General features: G+C 43.3%; 1 protein-coding gene across 1 annotated transcript in view; it reads right to left on the reverse strand.

Moving 5' to 3' along the window:
* LOC124689870 (histone H4-like) overlaps window positions 1-14,490 on the reverse strand; it is a 14,866-nt gene extending 376 nt beyond the window's left edge. The window contains exon 1 of the mRNA XM_047223329.1: window positions 14,377-14,490. Coding sequence (XP_047079285.1) covers window positions 14,377-14,490 — 114 coding nt within the window. The remainder of the gene's footprint in view (window positions 1-14,376) is intronic.
* Between the last annotated feature and the right edge of the window lie 597 nt (window positions 14,491-15,087).

Consider the following 15,087-nt stretch of genomic DNA (forward strand, 5'->3'; position numbering starts at 1 on the left):
TGGTGTGGTGGCCCTCTGGCCCCTCTCCGACTCTTCTTCGGTGTTCTGGAGCCTCCCGGGAAAAATAGGATGTTTGGTCTTCGTTTCGTCGAATTCCGAGAATATTGCCCGAACAGCCTTTCTGGAACCAAAAACAGCAGAAAACAGGAACTGGCACTGTGGCATCTTGTTAATAGGTTAGTTCCGGAAAACGCATAAAAACATTATAAAGTGCAAGCAAAACATGTAAGTATTGTCATAAAACAAGCATGGAACGACAGAAATTATGGATACGTTGGAGACGTATCAGTGGCGAATCTCTACTCCTGCTATAATTCACTATCAACGTGTTTGTTTGGGGGGGGGGGGGGGGAACTAGTATGGGCATTAAATCTCCCGTATGGTTCGAGGGAATGTGACTTGGGGAGAGAGAGGGAAGGGGAATTAAGAGGTTCAGCTCCCTCTATCTATTCTGGAGAAGGGGGGCTGGTAATTTTAACGAGATGGGGAATTGGCAAAACAAAGGTATGGCTCGTGATGGAAGGTACTCGTGAGTAGAAAAACTCGTGAAATCCTTTCTAAAAAGCGGTAAAATGCTCGCTGGATAAGCCTCCAACACCGGCACTAACTGTATCCAAACTTAACGCGGGCTTGTCTTTCTCCTAATGGGCTAGCTTATTTCTTCTTCACAGATCATATCTGATTGTGGCAATAAAAATGATTCTGCTAACTTTTCTTTTCATAGATCCATCCAGATCTATTCTCCCTTTCTATATTTTATTATCTCCTTTCAACGGTGGACATATCGATGTTGTTATTTTTGTTTCCTTTTTCCTGAATTCCTCACTTGTCTTTCCCACCATGGGGCAAATGGTGGATTTGGACACGAAACATTAACTTTCCAAACCTAATCCCAAGACAAACTCTCTACTTTTTATTCCCATTCCCCTTGTCTGGAGAAGCCAAACATTTTTCGTGAAGTCCTCACTAGTAATTCCCACCATGGGCCAAATGGTGGATTGGGACTAAACATCAACTTCCAAAACTTAATTCCAAGAAAAACTCTCTACTCTTAATTCCCACTCCCCTTGCCTAAAGATGCCAAACACGATGTATATGGTCACAGTTGGGTTTACAAGGGAGTCGCTCGTGACTATCTGAGAAAAACTGTACCTGAAAGGATGCTCCGGTCTAGCTTTCTATATGAAACCAGCTAGGGTTTACAAAGTTTTCTTGTCCTACTTCGAGGTGACATGCGGGTCTAGTCTATGTGAGCCGATGGAGACCAGGTGAGTCAGTCGAGCCATCGTACTAGGCCTACCCCATGACTAGTACTGAACATTTCCTTATCGACATATAAGGCCATTGTATAATAAAAGGGTATTTTAATATTTGAATTACTTAATTTACATTGCCACTTATAACAAGTTAAAGATGTGTAACTTATTTTAGTGTACTACATGACAAGACTAAAAGTCCAAGAAAAAAGTCTGATGTTTTCTCTATTTTGGATGGTCTGGAAGGTAGACTATTTCAAGTTGTTTGGTTTAACTTTGTTAATTATGACACCAATTTTTTTGAAAAATTAAAAGGACAGTGTTTCAAAGTTGTATCACATAACCAACATGATTGGTTATTTTATTTTATTTTTAGGACCATAAATAGAAAATTGTGTCATACCTGGTCAAACGCATAGACAATGCTACGATTTTGCTATAATTGTATCAAATTGATTGCAACGTACCTTGTCAGTATTTATGGATGATTCACACGATATTATACTCCATTTGTTAATAATCGTGTCCCACCGTATAGATAGAAAGAGCATATCTCGTAGTACTTTCCCCATACTCCCTTCGTTTTAATTTAGTCTGCATTATATATAAAAAGACAAACTATTAATACATTTATTAGTACTACTTCAACCAATCCATGGTACATTAAAAGTGAAGACATTCAATAGAAAAAGCAAGACTACTTTGTTTTGTATTTCGTTGTTAATTACAAAGCTAAAATATAGACTAATTTAGAATAAATTTTAGGCCTATAAAGTAGATTATTTCAGAATAGAGGGAGTTCATGCATGTCAATAAGGTTAATATACATTTTGAGAAAAACTCGATAGTTAATTTAGTTAATAAAATATGAAAATATACCATTGGATTCATATTCAGAAGAAGTTTTCAATGGTATATATTTTTTCCTGCATATATCTCATATTGTGTTGACAAAGTTAGTGGTCAATTTTTTTCTCAAAGTTCCCATTACTCTAATAAATAAGTATGGAGGGAGTACTATATATTTTCTCCCATGCTCCTCATTTATCATCTTGATAATATCACATATCAATAAATTATTATATTAATTGTAGATCTCAAAGCGCCAACCTACAAGCTTTGTCCACTAAATCCAGGTCGTAACATATTGCATTTATTTTTGGTATTTTCTGGAAAGGCCATAAATATGTGTTCTGAATTAATAATTATGTATCCATATGCAGATCAAATGTTTATCTTCTTTAATTTAGAACAAATCTGATATTCCATTTGCTCATATTCGGAAGTCTATAAATAAAGGTGACTATAATAGGAGTATCCACCTTGACATGCATATTACAAAGGGGTAAAAATTAGATAGCACCATTGGAATGTGGCACTAAAAAAATGGACAGGACGTCTGCTGGTGTATGTTTCCTCTTGGCGCTACTATTGCTGGGAAGTCATGTTTGTGCAGGTATGCACTTTTTTTCCTCTGCTATTGGAGTCTTGTACAAGATATTTGCAAAGTTTTTGCATGGAGAATGCATTCACCATTTCTTTCCAGATTACTCTTTTTTGGTAAATTTTGAATCTATTTGAGACACAGGCGGACCGTGTGAAGCAACAAAGGATTATCAAAGAAGAACCATATATTAACATGTTTTAGGCTTGTATCCTGAAGCAAATGAAACTATACTCTCTCTGTTTGTATATATATGTCAGATACAACTTTGACCAATACTTTGACGAAAAAATATGAGTTATATGTCACAAAATATACCATTTGGTTATATTCACAACTTAATATATTTTTTGGTGGCATTGAGAGGTTTAAGTAACAAGAGAAGCACAAAGAGGAGTAATTTGGAAGATTTTACCACTCAGCATTTGGAACACCGTTGACTCGAGCGTGTGTACCCTTCCGAACACCAGCGGGAATGATCTGGACCAAATTATGGCAAAACAGACCATAGCAACATCCACATGAACTAGGCCCGACCAAAATAAATCTAGGCCATATAACTAGGTAGTATTTTTTTTTCCAATTTGAAAGACCTCGCGAGGTTCAGTATGGTCTCCAAGAGCCCCCCCCCCCCCCACTGTGATTTGAGATGTGTGATGCACAACATGCTCTCTTTTGGTATTTTTTTTTAGTTCTTTAACGCTCCATTCACATGTATCAAAATTTTCAAAGACATGATATCCACATTTAGTCATGCTCTTTGTCTTTGACTGATCACATATACACATGTTTTAATGGCGCAGATCACTGCAATACGGAGCGTGAAATGCTTTACTTATGCATAAAGCAAACATGCGAGGAACCTTGCAAGCGTATCGCGGACAAAGATCATGCCATAAGCTGGTACTCCTGGTGTAGTGGGGCCTTGGATGGAATTTGCAATTGCAAGATTTGCCATAAAGATTAACACCAGTTTATAGTGTTGGGTGTACTAAAAAAGTGTACTGATAAGATAGACTCATGATAGTGCAATGAAAATAAATGTCACATATTGTGAAGATATCTCGTGCTTGACGGGCAGAGGGTAGGGTTTCACTACCCATTTCGGAAAAAAATCTCATGCAAGATAATCATCTGTTCCAGCACTTCCAACGGAAATCTTCTTAATGACCTCGACATCAACCTCAAACAACTGCTCATTCAGCTTATCCTCGTCCCATCCCGCACCATTCTCTAGAAGAAACTCACTAACCTTCTCGACTTGTGACCCTGGCCGGTGCCCATGGGGCCGTCTGTAGCTCGATCGCGGGATCCAATTGTCTGTCCACACACCCACTTTTTTGCCATCTCAGATCCTCCAAATGAGGCCTTTCTTTAGCAGTTCCCGCCCATGTAAAATGCCCTTCCAAGTGTAGGAAGCTCTCTTCGGGCAATCAACTGAGAGGAAATCGCCTTGCTTGAAATACCTCGCTTTCAAGACCCTCGAACACAAAGAATCGGGGTTAGTAACCATCATCCACGTCTGTTTGGCCAACAATGTTTGATTGAAGTCCTCATAATTACGGAATCCCATCCCACCCTTTCTCTTGGAAACACACATCTTCTTCCAGCTAATCCAATGCACCTTCCGTTTCCCATCCGCTGCACCCCACCAAAACCGTGCCGAGATCGACGACAACTTAGTGCATTGTCCTTTTGACAGTTGGAAACAACCCATGGCATAAGCTGGCACCGCTTGAAGTACAGATTTCACAAGCACCTCCTTCCCTACCTTGGATAAACCCTGGCCTTTCCATCCCCCTACCTTGCCGTGCGACCTCTCCGTCAGATTATTGAAAGCACCGTCTTAATTTGGACCTACCCACCACTGTGGGAAGACCAAGGTACTTCCCAGATAACGCCTCACATGCAATACCAACTGAAGCTTTCAGATTAGCTTTATCCTGCTCTCCACACCCCTTACCAAAATAAATCGAAGATTTTTGGTAATTCACTTTCTGACCGAAACTATGCTCATAAGTCTGTAATATCGATTTCAGGGCACCCATGCTCGCCTCACTCGCCTCCATAAACACCACGCTGTCATCAGCAAATAAGAGGTGAGTGATAGTCGATCCATCTCTCCCAAAATTGACCCCTGCCAAAAGTGCATCAGCCTGTGCTTGACGTAGTAACGCCGAGAACCCCTCTACACAAAACAGAAACAAATATGGGGATAAAGGGCCCCCCTGCCTCAAGCCACGCGAGGGAGCAAACACATCAGAGATCACCCCATTCAGCTTAACCGGACTGACATGATGCATCTCATAATTATATCCACCCAACTAGAGGCAAAACCCATCTTTAACATCATATGTCCGAGGAAGCTCCACTCCACTCTATCATACGCCTTCATCATATCCAATTTCACCGCACACAATTGCTTCTTCCTTTTCCTGGTTCTTATTGCATGAACACACTCATAAGCGATAAATACATCGTCAGTAATGAGGCGACCAAGGACAAAAGCACTTTGTTCTTCCGAGATTAGGATAGGTAAAATCCTCTTCAATCTATTTGCCACCGCCTTCGAAGCAATTTTAAACAGGACATTACATAAACTTATCGGACGGAACTGAGATAGCAACTCCGGTGAGGTTACCTTAGGGATCAACACTAAGATAGTGTCATTGAAATCACCAGGGAGCTCTCTCCCCGCCAAGAAATCCCTAACCGCCCTGCAGACATGATCCTTGAGCAGCGACCAGTGACGCTGGTAGAATAAGGCCGGCAGCCCATCGGGTCCTGGCGCCTTTGTGGGTCCCATTTGAAAGAGAGCCTCCTCTATCTCCTTGTCCGTGAGCACCTCTGTCAATGCTCGATTCATATCATCCTTAACGGCCTCATTCACTAAATTGAGAATCGAGTCAATAGGCAAAGGAAGACATCGAACTTGAAGAGAATGCGGCAACCTGTGGTCGAACTGCAGGGGAAATGCAGGCTTCGGCTGCAACGTGCAGGGGACCCGCAGGCCATGGCCGCAGCATGCAAGACGGCGCGGGTGTCAGCGTTCCGACATGCAGGGGATGTGTAGGCGGCGGCTGCATCGTGCATTTTTAGTGCGGGTATTGGTGTAAATTCACAATTGTACAAAGGCACAAATTCACCTCTGACCATATCTGAAAATTCACGATTGCATATTTAAACATATATAGCACAACTTATAATGGAGGATTTTTTTCCTTGAGTCAAGCAACTTCTGAAATTCCATACAATTGACTGAAGCAATAAGAACAAATATGATTGTCCTTCATATAATTACTCATTAAAGCAATCAGACAACATATATAACACATGGAACAAAGATGGTTACCTGATGAATGCAAATAATTAGGTAAATATCAATCATGCTATGCAACGTGCGGACCATCACTGGTTACCATATGCTTGTGAGATTGGGATGGAAATCCTTCCGTGCCTTTGTATTGTCATGCCTCAGTCCAGCAGAGTAAAAATCCATTGTTTAGAGTGGAAATCCAATTCAATAGTGGTCAAGCAATATTACAGCCCAGCTTCAAATGCTACTTACGTTTCAAGAGTAATGGATTTTGCTTGTTTAGAACATTTTGAAGCGACATATGAGAACAGTGAAGAGCATATATTCCCTCCTCCCTGCACAAGATGAATGTGCTAATGAGTACATGCTCAACTAAAAATAATTAAATAATGTTCCTCAAACAACAAATCCAAGAGCTAATTACTTTGCTGGATTTGAAAAATATATGCTTCAGCTTCCAAGTTGTATACTGGAGCAATGGACCACACAAGCAACCAGAAATTTAGCTGCTAATGTACAAATACGATCTTGAATCATCAGAAGCGAAACATGAACTTATTATGCAAGGGCTCTAATGCTGGCAAAGGGAGGTGCGATACCTGCAATTAGCCAGAATCTATCTATTATATACTAAAAGCGAAATAAGGATATTTTTCAAGGCACCAGGTTAATCCACATGCGCTAAAAAAATATAAACCGATGATGTAAATTTTAACGTTTGAGATTAAAAGATAAGAAGTGTTACGTAGAATAATATATGTGTACAAAAGCAAACGTACGTCACGCTTATGGGTCTGATTTAATATTCCAAACGCGTTAAGTAGATATAGTTTAACATGCACCCAATTTTCGATTTTTAGAAAGAAAAAAAATGTTACTGCATAGGCTTATGGGCATGCACGTGTAATGCAACTCAATGCGACCACGCCCCGTGCCCAAAACAATTGCCATATATGGCTCGGACTTAGATGGGATTAAATAAGGCTCACAAACTTTATTCAAGATTTGAGATAGAGCGATCTGCTCATTTTTATTTTAGGTAATATAATAGAGTCCATGCTAAGCACGATCTGCTCAGTTTCTCAGTTTGACTTGAATTAGGGCATGTCTATAACACATTTACGGAAGCTACTTGCTAGCCTATAAAATACAAATTTATTTAATCTATACAATAAAAATAGGAGAAGCACTATTTCCTATTTAACTCTCTGGGGTCTACGACCACCATGCATCTTTACAACTTTCGATGATTTTTTGTTACAGAAATTTTGTCTTAATTCGGAAGGCCAGAAGAACATTAGAAAAATAGAAACAATTTAAAAAAAATTCCGTGACGTATAAAAGTACGACATAAAATACAATATGTATTTGTTTGAGTTTTCACACTATAAAGATTGTCACAATAAGTTTTGTATGTCGATTCTTTTGTAGTGAGCCGGAACTATTTGATGTGTGACTCAGGCCTACTATGCACAAATTAAATATATTATTTTTGTATATATATTATATACTTAAAGAAATGTAAGAGTGTTTTTCGGGTTAATCCACATATGATAGAAATATAAACTGATGATATTACTCTTAACACCTTAGATTAAAAGATCCTAAGTAGTTCGTACCACACAATATACGTGTACAAAAGTAAACTTATGACACATATTCCATATGGGTACACAACTAAGATTTAACTGGAGATAGAAACATAAAATTTATGTACACAACGCCAACACGTTACATCAACAATATTTCTACGGAACACCAACAGCTGATTCTTCCCTAAATCGACATTTTTCAACTCAATCTTGTACGTCGTTCCAGCTATGTACTTTGCTAAGAGAGCTCGCCGAAGTCCATGTAAGCAGCGCCACCGAGCCCGGACACATACCCGGTGCCTGCACGGTAAATCCGTCCCTATGCATAATCGAGAGGTATATAGCTGATCCACCGATAATAAATACCTAGCTCTACGTAAACTCTTCAGGGAGCATGCATGGTTTAAACTATATCTTCATTGATCGATCGATTGCGATAGCCGCCACTGTGGTGCTCATCGCATGATGCATAGGATTTTGTACTGAAATTTAGATTTCAGTATAAATTATGCATGTCAGCTCAAACAATAACATGATCGATAGTCTCTAGCTGACATTTTGGTAAAACCAAAGACAACGATGTTATATATGTGAAAATGAAGATGTCATTAATAACGAGATAAAGAACCAAGAGTAAATATGTTTAAACACAATTAGTAAATGTAATATATTTATTTTCTTTTACATCCTAAAATCAGCCTAAAGCAAGAAACATACTATATGGCAGGATATTATATGGTTATATAGACATTGTAAATGCATGGCTAATTAAACTATGACTTTTCAGTTAGTCCCTTGGACCTAGCGACGATGTTTTGTCCCCAACTCCGATGAGAACGATGCATAACACCCTTATCCATAAGAACTTAGAGGAGAAATGACCAGGAAATTAACAATTTTAGACTAGGGAGGAGGAAGAATGGAGGCTAGGGCTTTGGTAGTGTTCGAGGAATATGTATGATTTGTTTCATTTGGATGCGTGATTTTTTCATTTGAGAATTACAAAAGAGAAATAATAGAGTGAATACAGTTCAAAGGTGTCTTCTCTAATATACAACATGGAAAGTATTTTCTAGCTGCTAAATCCAGTTCAATAATAACGAGATAAAGAACCAAGAGTAAATATGTTTAAACACAATTGGCAAATGTAATATATTTATTTTCTTTTACATCCTAAAATCACCCTAAAGCAAGAAACATACTATATGCATGGCAGGATATTATATGGTTATATAGACATTGTAAATGCAGGGATAATTAAACTATGACTTTTCAGTTAGTCCCTTGGACCTAGGGACGATGTTTTGTTCCCAACTCTGATGAGAACGATACATAACACCCTTATCCGTAAGAACTTAGAGGAGAAATGACCAAAAAATTAACAATTTTAGACTAGGGAGGAGGAAGAATGGAGGCTAAGGCTTTGGTAGTGTTCGAGGAATATGTATGATTTCTTTCCTTTGGATGCGTGATTTTTTCATTTGAGAATTACAAAAGAGAAATAATAGAGTGTATACAGTTCAAAGGTGTCTTCTCTAATATATAACGTGGAAAGTATTTCCTAGCTGGTAAATCCAGTTCAATAAAAAAATCAAAAAGATGCAGAATCTCAATGCTACTTACTATATGCGTCCAAAGGAGTATTCGGAATAATATTCTTCTATAACACCCATTCTTGCGCGGGGTCTTACTAACAGGACTTCGCTGCACGGGACGGGTCTTCGTCGAAAAACTAACTCCACCCGGCTTAGAGCCTTTTTGGGTGGTATATCGACTTAAAAAGTCTAAGAGGATAGGGTAGTATGGGATCTTGTACATCTGTTCAAAAAAAGTAAGAATGGATGAACCACATACCAGAGAGTATAACCTCGACCAAATGTGGATATCCTGAAGCTGCGAATTTACGATTAATCATTTTCCATACATTGAAGACATTGCCCTCGCATTTGCGAGGGCCACTGTGCTAGTTATTATACAAAGCCAAAACGTCAAACACCTTCAAGGCGCTGAACCCTGTGTGATCAAATTTCAGTGGCAGCGGGCCAATAGTCTTCGCGGGCGCGGCCGCAGGTGACTGCGCTGTCTTTGCTGGAGGCAGCAGGTGGCGACATCGTCTTCGCGGGCGCGGCGACAGTTGGCGTCATCGTCTTTGCATGCGGGTGCGGCGACAATTGGCATCGTCGTCTTCGCGGGTGCGGCGATAGTTGGCAGCGTGGTCTCCGCGGGAATGACAAGAGAAATAGATAGTGAGAACATGAAGTAGCTCGTCACTTAAAGGCCACAATTGCTGCTCCTCTTTCATTTCTCTTATACCAGAGATAATTCAAAAATACAAAATGCCTATAAAAATTCAGAGATCTCTTGATAGGTAAAATTTTATCCAATTAATATTAGAGAAACAATACAGATGTTTCATCATAGATTGATTGTGTTGCACCTTGATGAATAGAATTGATCATCCTAGATGGAAACAAACAGAAGCCATGGTCAATACTTTTCATATCAAGAACCACATAAGGTACTTCCTTGTGACTGGTATAGAATCTAAAATTATCTAGGCCAACCTAGTTATAATCTTAACCTGCGAAAATACAGCACACCGGGAGAAAGGAACATCAGGAGAAAGGAGAAATCACAGTAGCATTGACCAAGATCTTGGCAATCATGAGTGAATTGTTTTTTCGAAATGGGGGAAATATCTCCCCAGCTTCTGCATCCAAAGGATGCACATGGCTTTTTTTATTAGATTATTCACAACACCTTACAAGAGCAATACAAAAGATCAAACTCGAAACCATCTCGCTATACCTACAGAGGGATGAAGGGGGTGACAATTCACCAACACATATCATCCAAAAACCAAATGCCTTCCCAGGCCGCCCAATAGCAGATGAGAAGCACATCCAGTCAAGCAGACTCTCAACATACACCAACGCACACGCCATAGAAGTTGCTACCGCCATCTTCCTCGACTCCATCTTCAAGAGAGATCATCGCATTGACCATGTCAGGCCTGCCATCGATGCCGCCACGGCGCTAGACGACTCCACCATCCGACACATGTCCATCACGCTGCATCCGTCCCGAGACACCACTGCACCATGCCACGGCGACTCGACGACGGCGACACAGCAAAAGCACACCGCTCCACCTCAGCACCACCACCATCCGTTGTCTGCTCCGAAAACAATACCCCAAACAGGGAGAACGGCGTTGCGCACCGCTATCGTCCGATCCGGGAGACCCGGGTCTAGGGTTTCCCCTGGAGCAGCCCAGGCGAAGAAACGCAGACTGCGAAGACAATTCCTTCAACAAGGTAACGACGAAAGGCACCGCCATCATCCGCCATGACCGAAGTCCGGGCCGGCTTTCACCGGCAGCTGCACCTCGCCATCGGGAGCTAGGCGACGGATCGCAAGATCCGCCACGGGTAGCCACACAACTAGCCGATCTCCTCCGGCGAGAGAGAAGAGCACCACCGCGGTGCCATGGTCAGCGGCACCTGACGTCCGCCACCTGCCACCAGGTCAGCGCCGTCACCACCATCGCCATCTAGGGCCGCCGCCCATGGTGCCGTGATCCCAGATCTTGAGGAGCAGCACGAGATCCACCCCCATCCCCACCCACCCGGCCATGCCAAGGTGAGGAAGTAGGAGAGAATCGCGCCAGGATCCGGGGCCGCGCCGCCGCCCCCATCACCGCCCTCCCGGCGAGGCCACGGCGAGGAACGGCGGAGAGGGCTGCGTCGCCATGGCCAGGGCCGCGCCGCCGCCCCCAACACCGCCCGCGCCGCCATCAACTAGAACCGGGACCATCCCCCGGCGCGGAGGCGTGCCTCCTACCGCCGCACCAGGGGACCACGCGAGGATCCCTGGCGCCCCATCATCGGCCGCGCCAGGCTTCGCCGGCAGCGGCCTCCGGGGATGACGAGGAGGGGAGGGGAAGGCGGCGGCGGCTAGGGTTCGCCCGAGTCGCCCTGGAGGGGACGACCCGTGCGTGCGTCATGTGCGTCCGCTGCCTTAGTCTCTGGGACCTGTTTTGTGTAATCATGAGTGAATATAACGCAAATGACTACAAAGTATACCTCTTCCTAAGTTCTTCATTCTTCTTCAGGATCATTCCAGTATAGCATAGGGACGGCATGTTAGCTACAATGGAGAAGGCGATCCAGAAATTAAAAGGACGCCATTAAGGTGCCTTGACAAATTGCAGTAGTGCTAATTTGTGTCATGAAGATTACTGGGGGTCTTGGAGCGGTGTCGCGAGGGGCAGTACCGCAGTAGTGCATGTGACTCCGTTATCATCGCCGGCTAGCAAGGACTGCGGTCGACGATGGATCCCACCTTGAATCGCCGGGTTCGGCTGCGTATCTGGCGGGGGTGTTCCCGCGATTTGCAGGCTCCCGTGGCGGCGGAAGTGCAGGGATCCCGTGGGCAGCCCAAGTGAAGGATCCCATGGCGGCGGCTTCAGGCTCCCGTGGCGATGACCGTACACAGGAAGGTGCGGGGTGAAGGATGGCTGCGTGCCTCGCGTATAAGAGCAGTTCCAATAGTGTAGCCAGCTGCTGGCTATAAGCCAAGTGCCATGTCATCTATAGTCAACATAGAGCCAACGCATACAATAGTGAGCTATAAAAATGTAGTACTTTATCAATGTATGGCCCACCTTTCACTCTCACAAAGTGCCTAGGAGCACGTGCTAGAGATGGCTTTTGCATAAGAGTCCACTCTCCTTCTCTCTCCTCCTCTCTCTCCTCCAAGTAAGCAATAATATATTATTTTAATCCTTATAGCCAGCTGACTAGGACTTATTGTACTTGCTCTAAGGTGGCGTGATGGTGACGGTTGGGGAATAAATCAAAAAAGGTGCTACCGGGTAGCTATTCCACGGGATTTGATTAGACGTTGTTTTACAGCAATTTCGTGGGTGGTTGTTGACGGTTGGTGGTGTGGGTTAGCGGACAACTCAATGTTATTTGGATCAAGAAGATAAGAAGATAAACATGGTTGAACTTAAGATAATACAGAACCGGAGAAACAAACTTTTTGACTTGAGCGTGCGGGAATTGGTTGTTAGGCGCGTGGGATGGGTTTTGTTTTCTCTGTTGCGTGAGTGTGGTAGCTATTTTTGAAGGATAGGCTATTGTTATGGTGCACATTTGTTCTGTAAATAAGAGGAAGTGCGACATCAAGCGAAGTGTGAGAGTGTGATATTGCATCTTTCACTTTAATAGTAAAGATCTACTCCTTGGAGCATCCTTGCGGTCTGTTGCAAAATGGACTTCTCCTTAGTTGGTATGCATATTTGGATCCGGTAGCCCAGCAGCCTGATGTATTTTTGCCAACATTTTTTTTAGATAAATAGTAGCAAAAATACATTGGAAAAACTAGAAATTGGAAAAACTAGAAAAGTAACCCTAGTTAGGATGGCTACTAGTCCTCGTCGCCGAGGTCGAAGGTCGGAGGTGCCCAAGGCCACGGCCAGTTCATAGGTTGTTGAGGCACCGACGTCGTGTTTGTGCGGGAGGAGGACGAGGAGGCGACCGCTGCGCGTGTGTAACATCCCAACTTTTCAAATCAATGAAGATTATCAATCTCTCTTTCCCAAATTATGGAGCCAACAAAAACTTAAATTGAATTGCATAGTGTGCATAGTAATCATGCATGTATGGTTTGATGTTTGCCATGATTGTTGTGTGAGGTGTTTGGTAATGCTCCTAAGCCCTAAACCTTGCTCTTTGAAGTAAAAAAGAAACAAAGCAAAAGAAAAGTAAAATAAAAGAAAAAGTTATATGAGAGCAAATAGCCATTTTGCAAATCTTGGCCTAAGTCATTTTTACTTTGTGTAAATGGTTGAAAACATAAATAAACTCATATTAATCACTTTTGAATCAAAGAAACACAAAACAAATCAAAAGAAATATCAAAACCAAGTGACATGTGATAATGGTCAAATCTGCCATTTTTAACATGTTACCTACTTTGAGCCCTTGTATTAAGCAATTTCTAAACTAAACTCTCCCAACTGTTTTCTCCTCATCCAAGAGCACATCAAGGTGAACCAAATGGTGTGGACCAACCTTGCTGGTTCATTTCCAGATTCTTATTTTGAGCAAGCAAAGTTGCAACTTTGAAACAGAAACAAGATCATAACAAATTTGGAGTTCACCAAACCTTGTCCATTTTGCAAACCAACACCACCACTGTGTGCCAAACATTATTTGAATCACACCCAAGAAAAAGTTTGGCAAAATTCAAATTCAAACTACATGCGGCCATTTCATCAAACACTTGGTGGGCATGAATCTGGTTTGAGCACACACCCTTTTATCCTTTGGATCGTTGCCTAAACTAGAGATCAAATGTGATCATTACTGTACTTCTTCACCCCCTGGACCAAACCATGCACTTTCCCTCAATGATCAAAGCAAGGAAGTGACAAAACCATGGCCATGCCGTGGGCATGCCACTCCACCATGCCACTCATCACCTCTGCCCTCTCCTCTCACCTCCACCATGTCCTGGAGACTCCCCACTCTCCGCTGATCATGACCACGCCATCCCTTGGCCAAGGAGAGGCTCACACTGGCCAGCACCATACGCGCCCAGAACGCCCAGTCATGCCGGCGCGTGCACGCTCGCGATGCACGGACGCGCCAGAGCACGAGCTCACCCCGTCACCTCAATCCTCCCCTTGACCCCTGCCTCTGCCCAGAGCATCACCACGACACCAGCAACACGCCAGACATGCTCTCTATCGCCCCCGTACCCTGTCGTCGTCGTCCTCGTCGACGACTTCCGCCAGACCCGTGACAGACGTCGAAGCTGCCTGAGCCATCCCGTCCACCTTTTTCTGCGCCATCATGCACTCGATGATCGCCATGATGCCAGCAACCACACGCTGTCCTCGCCTTGCCCCTTCGTAACTCGGAGAGCCATCACCATGAGCGCCACCGTGAACCCTGATACGTCTCCGACGTATCGATAATTTCTTATGTTCCATGCCACATTATTGATGATATCTACATGCTTTATGCACACTTTATGTCATATTCGTGCATTTTCTGGAACTAACCTATTAACAAGATGCCGAAGAGCCAGTTGTTGTTTTTTGCTGTTTTTGGTTTCAGAAATCCTAGTAACGAAATATTCTCGGAATTGGACGAAATCAACGCCCAGGGTCCTATTTTGCCACGAAGCTTCCAGAAGACCGAAGTGGGCCCACGAGGCGCCGCCACACTAGGGCGGCGCGGCCTGGCCCTTGGCCGCGCCGACCTGTGGTGTGGGGCCCTCGTGTGGCCCCTCCCCTTGCCCTTCCGCCTACTTAAAGCCTCCGTCGCGAAACCCCCAGTACCGAGAGCCACGATACGGAAAACCTTCCAGAGACGCCGCCGCCGCCAATCCCATCTCGGGGGATTCTGGAGATCTCCTCCGGCACCCTCCGAAGAGGGGATTCATCTCCCGGAGGACTCTTCACCGC

The sequence above is a fragment of the Lolium rigidum genome, chromosome 2, assembly GCF_022539505.1.
Source record: "Lolium rigidum isolate FL_2022 chromosome 2, APGP_CSIRO_Lrig_0.1, whole genome shotgun sequence".
In the NCBI taxonomy this organism is placed as follows: domain Eukaryota; kingdom Viridiplantae; phylum Streptophyta; class Magnoliopsida; order Poales; family Poaceae; genus Lolium; species Lolium rigidum.